A 13,394-nucleotide genomic window follows, 5' to 3' on the forward strand; every position below is an offset into this window, starting at 1 on the left:
GCACAAGATCAAATCCACACAGACACACCCCTGGAACCCCCGACCTGGGATATTCTATCTACTACGCAAGATCCATAAACCTGGAAATCCTGGGCGCCCCATCATCTCAGGCATTGGCACCCTGACAGGAGGATTGTCTGGCTGTGTAGACTCCCTCCTCAGGCCCTACGCTACCAGCACTCCCAGCTATCTTCGAGACACCACTGACTTCCTGAGGAAACTACAATCCATCGGTGATCTTCCTGATAACACCATCCTGGCCACTATGGATGTAGAAGCCCTCTACACCAACATTCCACACAAAGATGAACTACAAGCCGTCAAGAACACTATCCCCGATAACGTCACAGCTAACCTGGTGGCTGAACTTTGTCCTTACCCATAACTATTTTACATTTGGGAACAATGTATACCTTCAAACCAGCGGCACTGCTATGGGTACCCGCATGGCCCTACACTTTGCCAACATTTTTATGGCTGACTTAGAACAGCACTTCCTCAGCTCTCGTCCCCTAATGCCCCTACTCTACTTGCACTATATTGATGACATCTTCCTCATCTGGACCCATGGAAAAGAAGCCCTTGAGGAATTCCACCATGATTTCAACAATTTCCATCCCACCATCAACCTCAGCCTGGTCCAGTCCACACAAGAGATCCACTTCCTGGACACTACAGTGCTAATAAACAATGGTCACATAAACACCACCCTATACCGGAAACCTACTGACCGCTATTCCTACCTGCATGCCTCCAGCTTTCACCCTGACCACACCACACGATCCATCGTCTACAGCCAAGCTCTGCGACACAACCGCATTTGCTCCAATCCCTCAGACAGAGACAAACACCTACAAGATCTCTGTCAAGCTTTCTTACAACTACAATACCCACCTGCAGAAGTAAAGAAACAGATTGATAGAGCCAGAAGAGTTCCCAGAAGTCACCTACTACAGGACAGGCCTAACAAAGAAAATAACAGAATGCTACTAGCTGTCACCTTCAGCCCCCAACTAAAACCCCTCCAACGCATTATTAAGGATCTACATCCTATCCTGAAGGATGACCCAACACTCTCACAAATCTTGGGAGACAGGCCAGTCCTTGCCTACAGACAGCCCCCCAACCTGAAGCAAATACTCACCAGCAACCGCATACCACACAGCAGAACCACTAACCCAGGAACCTATCCTTGCAACAAAGCCCGTTGCCAACTGTGCCAACATATCTATTCAGGGGACACCATCACAGGGCCTAATAACATCAGCCATGCTATCAGAGGCTTGTTCACCGGCACATCCACCAATGTGATATATGCCATCATGTGCCAGCAATGCCCCTCTGCCATGTACATTGGTCAAACTGGACAGTCTCTATGTAAAAGAATAAATGGACACAAATCAGATGTCAAGAATTATAACATTCATAAACCAGTTGGAGAACACTTCAATCTCTCTGGTCACGCGATTACAGACATGAAAGGTGTGATATTACAACAAAAAAAAACTTCAAAACCAGACTCCAGTGAGAGACTGTTGAATTGGAATTCATTTGCAAATTGGATACAATTAACTTAGGTTACCTTGATAATGACTTAGGCTTGAATAGAGACTGGGAGTGGCTATTTCCCCTTGTGTTTTCCTCCCCTCCCCCCCGCCCCCCAGATGTTCTTGTTAAACCCTGGATTTGTGCTGGAAATGGCCCACCTTGATTATCATACACATTGTAAAGAGAGTGATCACTTTAGATAAGCTATTACCAGCAGGAGAGTGGGGTGGGAGGAGGTATTTATTCATGCTTTGTGTGTATAAAAAAGATCTTCTACACTTTCCACGGTATGCATCCGATGAAGTGAGCTGTAGCTCACGAAAGCTTATGTTCAAATAAATTGGTTAGTCTCTAAGGTGCCACAAGTACTCCTTTTCTTTTTTTGTGAATACAGACTAACACGGCTGTTACTCTGAAACCTGGAAGACATGGTGGAGTACAAGCTTTGCTCGGAGAAAAGTGTGACCCTAATCTCTCCAGTGCACATTGCAGAGGCCATCTACTCCAAACTAGCACCATTATGAGCTGCAGATTCTTTAAAAGACATTTAAAAGCTATAAATTTAATGTCTTTATATTAGTTTTTCAGCAAGAGTCCAAAAAGACTGAATATCTGGAAAATATAGAAGATACACTGGGTATGAAGTTCAAATTAGGCCAACCTGGGAAAACCCTCTGGCTTTCTCAAGAGTGATCCTTTGCTGTTGTCTTAAAATTTCTCCAGCTGTTATTACTGGCTTTGGAAAGTATCTACCAAGATGGGATGGATCTAAGTAGTGAGGCTGGTGGATTACTTTTGCTACTATGTTCAGAGAAGACTACTGCCATTCTCTCACTTGTAAGTCTACTGTTGAAACACTTGGGTCATTAAACAATGCCATTCAGGCATCTGCTACAACAGTAGTAGATCTTTGATCCAAATGTAGCTTCTGTTGCTGGATAATCAGTGATCTGTCCCTTGAAAAAGTACTGGAAGAAGCAGAGACTTCAGTCCAGAAGTTGACTAATGAAGTCATTTATATTGCTTTCTTAAGTGAAGAGGACAAGTAGTATTTGTTAAGACAACTGAAAAAGTACACAGACTTGATTCTTAAAAATCTACGACAGCGACATCTAGATTCTACTCAACCTCTACGTAGCTTTTACAGATCCCTGTCCCATAAAACATTGACAGTTGAGTGGAGTAAGGCACTACCAGCAATGGGACTGCCATGTGCTCAGGACAGAATAGAGAATTTGAACACAGAGTGGAATATCATACGACGAACGAATGAAGATTTCACTTCAACTTCTTTTTTATCATCACTAGTGGCTCGACCTGATCTTTATGCTTTGTTTCCTGGGATGAAAGAAGTAGGAATTAATCTCTTGCTACTCCCAGTCACAACAGCTACGGTTGAGCGTTCTTTTTCATCACTGAATAGAATTTTGTGTTCTGAAAGAAGTCACCTTCTGCTGGATCATGTGAATGAACTAATGAAAGAATGGAAGTACCGGACCTATGAGAAGCCACCAAAGATGAACGCATTGCATTCAAGAAGTTCATTAACAGAGTTGTTCAAAATTATAACAAGAAACCAAGAAGGATGTAGATGTAGTGCTTCATAGAAGGCTCGAGTAGACAACTTTAATTTTTGTGATGATTTTAAAACATGAGTTAAATCTAATAAAATGGTCATGAAACATTTTTCAGTTTTTACTATCATGCCATACAGTCCACCTTCACGGTCTCACCCCTCATCGGCCCTGTCACGGTTCCTCCCCCACTCTGAACTCCAGGGTACAGATGTGGGGACCTGCATGAAAAACCTCCTAAGCTTATCTTTACCAGCTTAGGTCAAAACTTCCCCAAGGTACAAAATATTACACCTTGGACTGGCCGCTACCACCACCAAACTAATACTGGTTACTGGGGAAGAGCTGTTTGGACGCGTCCTTCCCCCCAAAATACTTCCCAAAACCTTGCACCCCACTTCCTGGACAAGGTTTGGTAAAAAGCCTCACCAATTTGCCTAGGTGACTACAGATCCAGACCCTTGGATCTTAAGAACAATGAACAATCCTCCCAACACTTGCACCCCCCCTTTCCTGGGAAATGTTGGATAAAAAGCCTCACCAATTTGCATAGGTGACCACAGACCCAAACCCTTGGATCTGAGAACAATGAAAAAGCATTCAGTGTTTTACAAGAAGACTTTTAATAAAAAATAGAAGTAAATAGAAATAAAGAAATCCCCCCTGTAAAATCAGGATGGTAGATATCTTACAGGGTAATTAGATTCAAAAACAGAGAACCCCGCTAGGCAAAATCTTAAGTTACAAAAAAGATACACAGACAGAAATAGTTATTCTATTCAGCACAATTCTTCTCAGCCATTTAAAGAAATCATAATCTAACACATACCTAGCTAGATTACTTACTAAAAGTTCTAAGACTCCATTCCTGTTCTGTCCCCGGCCAAGACTACAGACAGACACAGACCCTTTGTTTCTCTCCCTCCTCCCAGCTTTTGAAAGTATCTTGTCTCCTCATTGGTCATTTTGGTCAGGTGCCAGCGAGGTTACCTTTAGCTTCTTAACCCTTTACAGGTGAGAGGAGCTTTCCCCTGGCCAGGAGGGATTTCAAAGGGGTTTACCCTTCCCTTTATATTTATGACAGGCCCTGACCCCCCCCCCCAGTAAATTCGAACACCCCCTCCCCCCATTTCAATTCCTGGGGAACACACTGCCTCAAGGAGAGTGACTGCTATTCTTCACCCTGCAATTTTTATCTGTTGCTAGTCTGTTGGCTTTATATAAGCCTCACCTGTTCCCTCACAGGTGAGCTTGCTTCCAAACAGCAGCCTCCTCAGAGCCTACATCCTGTTTGCTGCTTAGTTGGTTGATTGGGCCTGTGTGGCCTAATTCAACCCTCTCAGGGCCAGTGTGGGAAGCCCTCCCCCCATCACACTCATGATTTTTGAACTTTTGGGGTTGTCAGTACTGCAGAGGGGCAGGCATCAGTAGGTTTCCCACTAATTGAGGAGGTGGGGAGGGAATGCAGGAATAGTGAAGGGGTTGGGGGCAAGGTGAGTACTTTAGAAGGGAGGACAGAAAGGGTGGCTATGGATAGTGCAGGTGTTTTGGGGGCAGAACTGAAGCCCCTCCTATGCCCCCCTTACTGTATAACTGATCCCACCCCTTTTCCTCCTCCCAGCCTCCTGCACTACTCTGACCTTTGTTTTCCTAAGGAACAGCAGCATGAGAAGGAAGGGCGAGTGTGGAGCCCCTTCCCCACTGCTGCAGGAAGCCTGGGGAAAGAGTGGAGTTCCGGTTCTTTCCATTGTTCAGTGAACCGTGGAGGGAAGGGAAGCCCTGGATCCCACTCCCCCAGCCTGATGGAGTAGACGTGGGGAGGAAGTGTTGGGAGATGGTGCGTTTGTAAGGGCAGGGGCTAGAGCACCACTTTAGTCAGTGTCAGTCTTAGACTAGGGCTCTCTATTCAGGATGTTTGGGTTTAAAAACAAACAAACCACCCCCCAGTAACATTTTAATGTTAATTAAAAAAAAAACACCTGCATCTCAGAATCCCCTTGCTCAACTGATTTCAAATTTGGACCACTGGGCCTGCCTCAGCTCTCATGAGGCACAGCACTTTCCAAGAAAATCCCAGTAAACATTTGGATTTTAGAGGACTTTAACAGCTGTGTTTTTAAACCAGTAAGCTAGCTTCCACTTTAATTATTTTGCTGCTACTATCCCCCATAAGGAGTTTTCCTTCCTAACAGAGGCTTAGTTCTCTGCAGATTTCTTCTATGCATGAGAATAGTGTACAGTAGCTAAAGGTTAAGACAGTTGATGTTTCCCCATTTATCAATGGGGAATGTTTTGCAGCTCTGTAATAACTTAGAAAATACATACAAGTAAACATTAGTATGAAACATCCCTTTATTCTAAGTGCCTGTGTAGGCCATCATACTTTCCCCTGCTTTTATAAAACAGCTATGTACAAAAGTTTTAAGTATCCCCTAAGATCAAGGTTAGTATGTATACAAAAAATAGGCCCAGACATATTAAAGGCAATCTGATTTTTTTTTCTCCCCAGCATAAGTATGGCAGATTTTTCAGAGTCAGAAGGAGCTGGAAATTGGAAAGAAAGGTGTGTAACTCTGGAGTCACAGCTGATGAAATTTCGTCTCCAGGCAAGCAAGATCAGAGAGCTGTTAGCAGAGAAGGTAGGTCTTATTATATTAAAATAAACAATTTATAGAGACAGTTTTATTTGATAATAGGGGATAAGACTAGTCTTGCTTTAGACTACCTCACTTTGCTCTTTCTAGGACAAACTGCTTTTTAAAAAAAAAAAAAAAACATACCACAAATCTAAAGAATTATTACCGTTGAAGATGTAAGAATTTTGCACATCTAATTTCCCACCAGAAATGTTCATTTTATAGTAGCAATTTAGAAAAGATTCTGCTGTAGAGGAAAAAAATATGTATCAGCATTGTAATTAACACTTCTTTCTAAGTATTTAGGGTCTGCTCCAAAGCTCACTGAAGATAGTGGAAAAGTTTCCGCACTTACCTCACTGCACCAATGCAGCATTTTAAGTGTCCACTGCCAGTGAATATAAGCACAACCTTGGGACTTACTAATTCATGCAGAGACAGGGATCCAGAAACAGGAGATGGTGGGGGCTTTTTTTAATTAAGAGAATTATAAAGGGGTATAAAATTAAAAGGAAGCCGCCTCCTTCAGAGGAAAGTAAAAATAGAACAATTCCTTCCCTCCATTGTAATCAGTATTTTATCCTAGGTTTGCCTGCTGTTTTATTTATAAGTAGGGTGTCAAGGTTCCTTCTGCACTCTGAACTCTAGGGTACAGATGTGGGGACCTGCATGTAAGACCCCCCAAGCTTATTCTTACCAACTTAGGTTAAAACTTTCCCAAGGTGCAAACTTTGCCTTGGCAGCATAGGGCTCAAGGACACCACCAAGCGTTTTAAACAAAGAACAGGGAAAGAGCCCACTTGGAGACGTCTTCCCCTAAAATATCCCCCCCCAAGCCCTACACCCCCTTTCTTGGGGAAGGATTGATAAGAATCCTCACTAATTTGTACAGGTGAACATAGACCCAAACCCTTGGATCTTAAGAGCAATGAAAAATCAAATCAGGTTCTTAAAAGAAGAATTTCAATTAAAGAAAAGGTAAAAGAATCACCTCTGTAAAATCAGGATGGTAAATACCTTACAGGGTAATCAGATTCAAAAACATAGAGAATTCCTCTAGGCAAAACCTTAATATACATTCCATCCAGCACAGCTTATTTTACCAGTCATTAAACAAAAGGAACTCTTACGCATTTCTAGCTAGATTATTTACTAATTTAACAGAAGTTCTGAGGCTGCCTTCCTGATCTGTCCCCGGCAAAAGCAACAGACAGACAGACACCCTTTGTTCCCCCTCCCCTCCAGATTTGAAAGTATCTTGTCCTCTCATTGGTCATTTTGGGTCAGGTGCCAGCTAGGTTACCTTAGCTTCTTAACCCTTTACAGGTGAAAGGGTTTTGCCTCTGGCCAGGAGGGATTTTATAGCACTGTATAGAGAAAGGTGGTTACCCTTCCCTTTATATTTATGACACAGGGAATGTAGGATTCAAATGAATTTCCCTATATTAGAGGCCAATCAGGCTTACATTTATATGTGATATAACAAGTTGTAGACAGAAAAGTAAATTTTGACCATATTAACTTCTAGTGTTTTACAACATACAGTGCAAATGGGAAAAGTAATTAGCAGGTATGAATTTCAGGTTGCTATAGCCTTTAGAAGAAAAATTGAAACCAAGCACTCAGTCCATGAGAAATACACTACTTTTTCCTTGTACTAGAAATACCATGCAGATCAATACTATGTTAAAAGTTAGCAGTGTATGGCTCTAGAAATAAAGTTTTAGAATGCAAATAATGTGGGTGGTCTCTGTGTGTCTGCATTCTAATTCTTTATCCAAAAGGTTCTGTGATATTGCACCAGATTGGAGGCACATATTATTACAGAAGGCCAAATTCACTGGTACGCTGCAGCTATGTTGTGCTGCTCTAATGATGCAAAGCAACTGTAAACCTGGCTGGCTAGCTCAGATTTATGTCTGCTTTACAGTGTCATTGTAGTTCAATGTAGCTAAAATATACTGCTGAATAGAATTGACCAGACAACGACAATTCCATTTAATGGCAACTTCAAGGTTTCTCATTAGATTGAGAACTTTAAGAACTTTTTGCAGAAATGGAACTGTGGGTAGTTAGGGTACTGGCTGAGATGTGGGAGATGCAGGTTCAACTTGCTGCTCTGCCTGATTCAAAACAGTTTTCCCATCCCACATCACTTCAGATGAATCAGAGCAGGGACTTGAACCTGTCTCTTCCACATCTCAGGCCAGTACCCTAACCACATAGCAGTAAAGTCAGTCACTCCCTCCCCCACAAAGAAACCTTCCAGATGAAAGTTTTGGAACTAGTACATTTCTCTGAAACAGTGTTCAGTCTCTGACAAAACAGCATGCTTTGTGAAATAAAATTGTTCTTACCAGCTCCACTGCCGAATTGGGTACAGAGTAGATTTTTTGTAGGTTTAACAATAAGATAGGAATAATTAGTTCTAGGGAGGAGTCAAAAGTGTAATAAAGAAATATAGAAGAACAGTGCAAGCCAATGGCTAAAGGTGCCATTTTTATATAATTGACAAAGTTAAAAGCAAATGGAATTTGACAGTACCATCACTCTTCTCCCACCCCCACACCTGCTCTGTTTCTTGTTGAGTAGTGGCCAAAACAAGACTCCTGTTTAACATCATACAGTGTGTGTCTTTTTGTAAGAAAAAAAACCTTGGAATGGGAATTATTTCTTAAATTTTGTACTAAATGTGTGTGTGACAGGAATCCCAGGGGAGCCAGGTGAGGTCAGTTAGGGTGAACTGCAAAGAATGGGGCAGGCAATCCCCAAAACTGGTGGATAGTCCAATACTTAGAAGCTCTCTTGTGCTGACTTAGTAAAGCTATTATACCTCACTGGTTACTCAGAAGTCAACAATGCAGTTCCCTTAAAGTAACCCAGCCTCAGGCCTCCACCTAGTCAACGAAGTCAGTTATGATGAGGATTAATGAAAATCTTAAATCATACGAAAAGGGTTCTACCAATCTCAAAGGATCAGACACATTACCTCCCAGGTAAATGAATATTCCAGATCTTACCCAAATACACACTTATAGCCAAGTCTTATTAACTAAACTAACATTTATTAAAAAAGAAAAGGGAGAGTATGGTTATGAGTATGCATAGACATGAGTTCAATCAAGAATAGGTTCAGATTCATAGCAGAGATGGTGAGCTTTTTCAGTTGCAAAGAGTTCTTTCAGAAATAGTCCATAGGTTATAGTCTAATGTTTATATTTCAGGGCGTTCCAGTTAGAATTGGGATCTCAGTCTTTGTGGCTTAGGCTTCCCCTGCCTGAAACCTCAAGCAGATATGAGATGACAGGATCAGGACCCAAGGGTCTTTTATACAATTCCAGGCCTTCTTTGACAGATCAGAGTCCTTAGGCCAACAATCGGCAATTAGGGCAACTTTGAAGTAGGTCAATTTCCCAAGCATCACGGCAATTAGCTACACTAATTAACATAAGGCAATTGCTTATTTTTCCACCATTTGCAGATGATTTGCTATACATTTTAAAGAGAGATGAATACAATAGATATCCTATGTTTACAGTTCATTTAAATGTAAAGAAGTTCTTTTGATCTCTGAATTAACAGAATACAGACTGTTAGATTACATTGTTGAGCTCTACCGATGTATATGTAAATACACAATACCACAAACATTATCTCCCCATATCTTTTTAAGGGTTGAATTGGAGTAATTTATTTTGCAGGATGCTTAACACTTTCTGGTCATGCATCACAATATAGCTTAGCGAGTCCTCTTTTCATAGGACACAAATCCAAATAAAATGAAACCCATATAGAATCATTGTAAATGATTATAAATGCTTCCCTAAGCCATAAGGCTCACCACCTCAGACAAAGATATGCCACAGTAAATCAGTTTTTGTTGGAATCTGACAGGGCCAAATTTTGCCATGTTCTCCATGCAAGAGGATCTACCAGGAACCATCATGTTTCTAATGCACACATTGGCCAGGCCAAGAAGAGGCTGAAGTGGGAGGGTAGGGCTACATCCCTCTGTCCCCACAGAGTTATGGCCTTTTCCATAACAGTGCATCAGAGTTAAGGTGGCAGCACGACTAGTAGGTCCACAACTATGCAGCTCAAAGGCTAAACTTCTCCATGAACACATGTAGTGGCTGTTGTCCCTGTGGGATGAAGGCAGTTCAAGCAAGTTGTAGCTGAGGGTCAGATGGCTACTACTGACATAGTGGATTAAAGGTTCTTGGAAGGTTGGGTCCCCCCTACTACCCTAATTTAAGAATTTATCAGTAAACCCATTGTAAGCGTGTGTCCTCACCTTTAGGTAGCCCCTTGTGCCCAGACATGGCATTGAAGAGACCTTCATCTCACATACCTGCCCTGAGGGGCCACTTCTTTGGCTCTGGAATGGCCACCAGTCTCACCTGGCATCTTTTCTTGACTCCTTCTGTGGCTTTTTGTTGGCTCCACCCTCTGGCCTAATCACATAAGAGTTCACTCCCTTCCCCCAGGGTACTGGAGGTCCAACTGAAAGTTCACAAAATGTCCAAACTTATAGTTCCTCTGCTACTCTTAGGTTCATCTGAAATCTGCTGCTTCCTGGCCCCTACAGAGATGGTCTTCAACCACTTACTCCCCAGCAAGATTCTCCCACTGCTTCCCTTTGTGAGGGACTCCAGCAGTTTACTTCTGAGGATCTCCCTGTTCCTTGTAGCCTCTATCTCATGGCTCCCACCACAGAAGTCTACTCTGGTCCCTGTTAGTGACTCAGCCTGACTTCCTGAGGCTCTTCCCAGCTAGAAACTACCCTTGTTCTTCTCTCTAGGGTTTTTCTCCCTGTATTGAGTTCCCAGCTCTATATAAATAGTGCTGTCCCTGCTTCACCGCAGCTTGAGTGGGTGGTCAGTCTTTCTAATTAAGCCTAGTGATACGCAGCTGGGGTTACTAATAACCTTTACGTTGGATATAGCTTATCAATTAGCTGAGGAATAGCTGCTAAATCAGAAGCAAGGCTGAATCCAGCTTGCCTCAAAAGGCTAGCTAACCCATGATACCTATTTTATATTAAAAGTACTCTACATAGTAGAACAATACCAAAACATTGTGTTTTAAAATATTTTAAAATATAATTCTGTGCTTCTGTGGTAGCCTGTTGTAAGATTAACATTCCTGAGCATGTGAGAAAACTTAAATGTATGGGTTTTTTTTGTTTTATTGCTAAATGATTCTGAGGTGTATTTTTTTTTCACATTTATATTGAATGAGCTCTGTCTCTAGTTTAGCTTCATAACATATAGTTATACAGATAAGGTGCTATTTTGCCTTGCTATTCCAGTTGACGTATTCCTTCTGTATTCTTTATCAAGCTATATAATTTGCCATAGTTTACTTTCCTAGAACATTAGCTTTCTGACATCAAAATGAAGAAGTGTAGTTCTTGTTGCATTAGGCATTGTGAGTTAAGACATTTAGGACTTTTTGTGTTAACATTTAAACTCACAGCAACTTAACATTGCTCTGTAATACTATTGTGATCAACCAAATTTCACCCTAGTAGTTATTATTCCAAACAATATTGGAAGACTAAAAAATTATTATTGCTATTAGAAATGGGCCTATTCCACTGTCCTACTTCGAATGCCACTGTCCTACTTCTTGCCTTTTTTTTTTTTTTTAAATATATGCGTTCTACATGTGAGCTGGAGTTCCCCCCACACATTTAGCAAGTCCAGGAGAGAGAGAGTGGCCAAAAGTCAACAAGAGAAGACACCATGTTGGTCATCTGCAGACTTGGGCTGATTTTGATGTACATGATGTCATTCAAAAACCAGCATTTGGTTTTTTTTTTTCTGTCTCTTTGTCAACTAGTGATCCAGTAACCTGTTTTTTGCTTGTTTGTTTTTTAAATTAAAAACAACTCTATGCCAACCTTCCGCCCCCCATATTTATAAGGGGAAATTAAATGTTTAGTTTAAAATTAACCTAGATGTATATCTATTCCTTTACACTGAATTAGTACTACGTTTATTCAAATTTGGAAATGCAAATATTTGGTGCATTTTGTAAAACCAGAAAATCTTTCTGAACTTTAGTGGTATGTGAGTTTGAGAGCTTTCATATTTTAATTTTAAAGAGCTATAAAAGTGTGACTACTACAACTTTTTATTTTTAGGGAGATTGGAAGACACAAAAGGTGTTTTGAGGGGGCAAAGGAATACACAATATTTTCAGCATAGTCAATCATTCATTCATTGTTTTTATTGGTTTGGGGGTTTTGTTTGTTTGCTTTTTCATTTTGTCAAGTAATAAAGAGCGTATTTTTATAACTCCAACATGCAAAGAAAGAGACCTTGTTGGAGTTTTAAGCAGAAGCTGCTGCTGTAAGTGGGAGAGGTCTTTATAGGAATTTGAGGAATGGTGTAAAAGTGTCCCTAGTATGCCAAATTTAGGCTGTCTGAGGAGACTGAGCTTGAAGTAGAAGCATTTATTTTATTACTGCTTTAGTCTTCTGAGTGTGAAGTTTTAAAAAAATCCTTTCTGTAAACAACTGCAGTATTTTACTGTGAGTTGGGCAGGAGCTGGCATTTAATGCCAAGAGGAAAATCCATTCTCTTCCCCCCCCCCTCATTTTTTTTCATTTACTACTCAAATGACGTGTTCATTGTTTCTATCACTAACAGCATTTTAGCAAAAAGAACTACCTAACTCTCTTAAAAACTTTCTATTTGTATTTCTTTCAGTCATATCCTATAAGGACTGATTATGGAACTGGTCCAAGTCTTGCATTATGGCCCAAACAATAAAACTCAAAGTAGACATGTTTCTGGGTTTGTTTTCTTGAGTGCTCTGAATCATTATTTCATACTCAGAATGATTTTGAACTAAATATTGTGATCAGCATGCTAAAGATACAGGGTTACTTTTATAGACAGGTTGATTTGTTTGCTTTTAGTTTTAACCTTTCACTTTTGATGTTCTTGTTCATCTTCAGCGAGCAAGTAATAAACATGAAAAATGTTTATTACTTCGGATACAGGTTGTGAAAATTAAAGGCAACAGCTTTCTAAAGTGGAGAATCAGTTTTGAATGCATTCCACAAAACTTGCCTTGTTCCTAATTTTTGTTCTTATATAACAATAGCTAAGTCCCCTCTTTCTGCATTTTTGACATTTTTAAATGTCTGCACAGTTTGTCATTTGATATTTGAAAAATAAAGTAGGCACAATTAGGCATGTGTCATTTGTGGCAAAACAATTTTCACATGTACATCTTTGTCAAGAATCAAGGCTGCGTAGTATGTACATCTTGAGCAGGGTTTGCCAATGGAATGTTTGCAGAAAGCAAGATGAATATTTGTATTTCTTCTAGTGGGTCGTAATGAATAAGTGTAAAAGGCAGAAAATATAATTGTATCAAAATTAAATAGATGGTTCTGCTTCAGTATTTGTTGATTTGCTTTTTAGAGAACTTACTGTCATAGGAAATAATCCTAGAGATGTAGGACTAGAAGGGACCTCAATAGGTCATCTAGTCCAGTCCTTGGCAGGATCAAGTATTACCTAGATCATCCCTGACAGGTGTTTGTCTGGCCTGTTCTTAAAAATCTTCAGTGACAAATTCCACAACCTCCTTAAGTAATTTGTTCCAGTGCTTACCATTA

The 13,394-nt window shown here is 40.7% G+C and overlaps 1 protein-coding gene across 6 annotated transcripts in view; it reads left to right on the forward strand.

The window, feature by feature from the left end:
* PLEKHH2 (pleckstrin homology, MyTH4 and FERM domain containing H2) overlaps nucleotides 1-13,394 on the forward strand; it is a 119,369-nt gene that overhangs the window by 7,722 nt on the left and 98,253 nt on the right. For all 6 annotated transcript variants that reach the window (XM_073339076.1, XM_073339078.1, XM_073339080.1 and 3 more), the window contains exon 2: nucleotides 5,632-5,761. In XM_073339076.1, coding sequence (XP_073195177.1) covers nucleotides 5,639-5,761 — 123 coding nt within the window. In that variant the 5' untranslated portion in view covers nucleotides 5,632-5,638. The remainder of the gene's footprint in view (nucleotides 1-5,631; nucleotides 5,762-13,394) is intronic.

Source organism: Lepidochelys kempii, chromosome 3 (genome assembly GCF_965140265.1).
Source record: "Lepidochelys kempii isolate rLepKem1 chromosome 3, rLepKem1.hap2, whole genome shotgun sequence".
Taxonomy (NCBI): Eukaryota; Metazoa; Chordata; order Testudines; family Cheloniidae; genus Lepidochelys; species Lepidochelys kempii.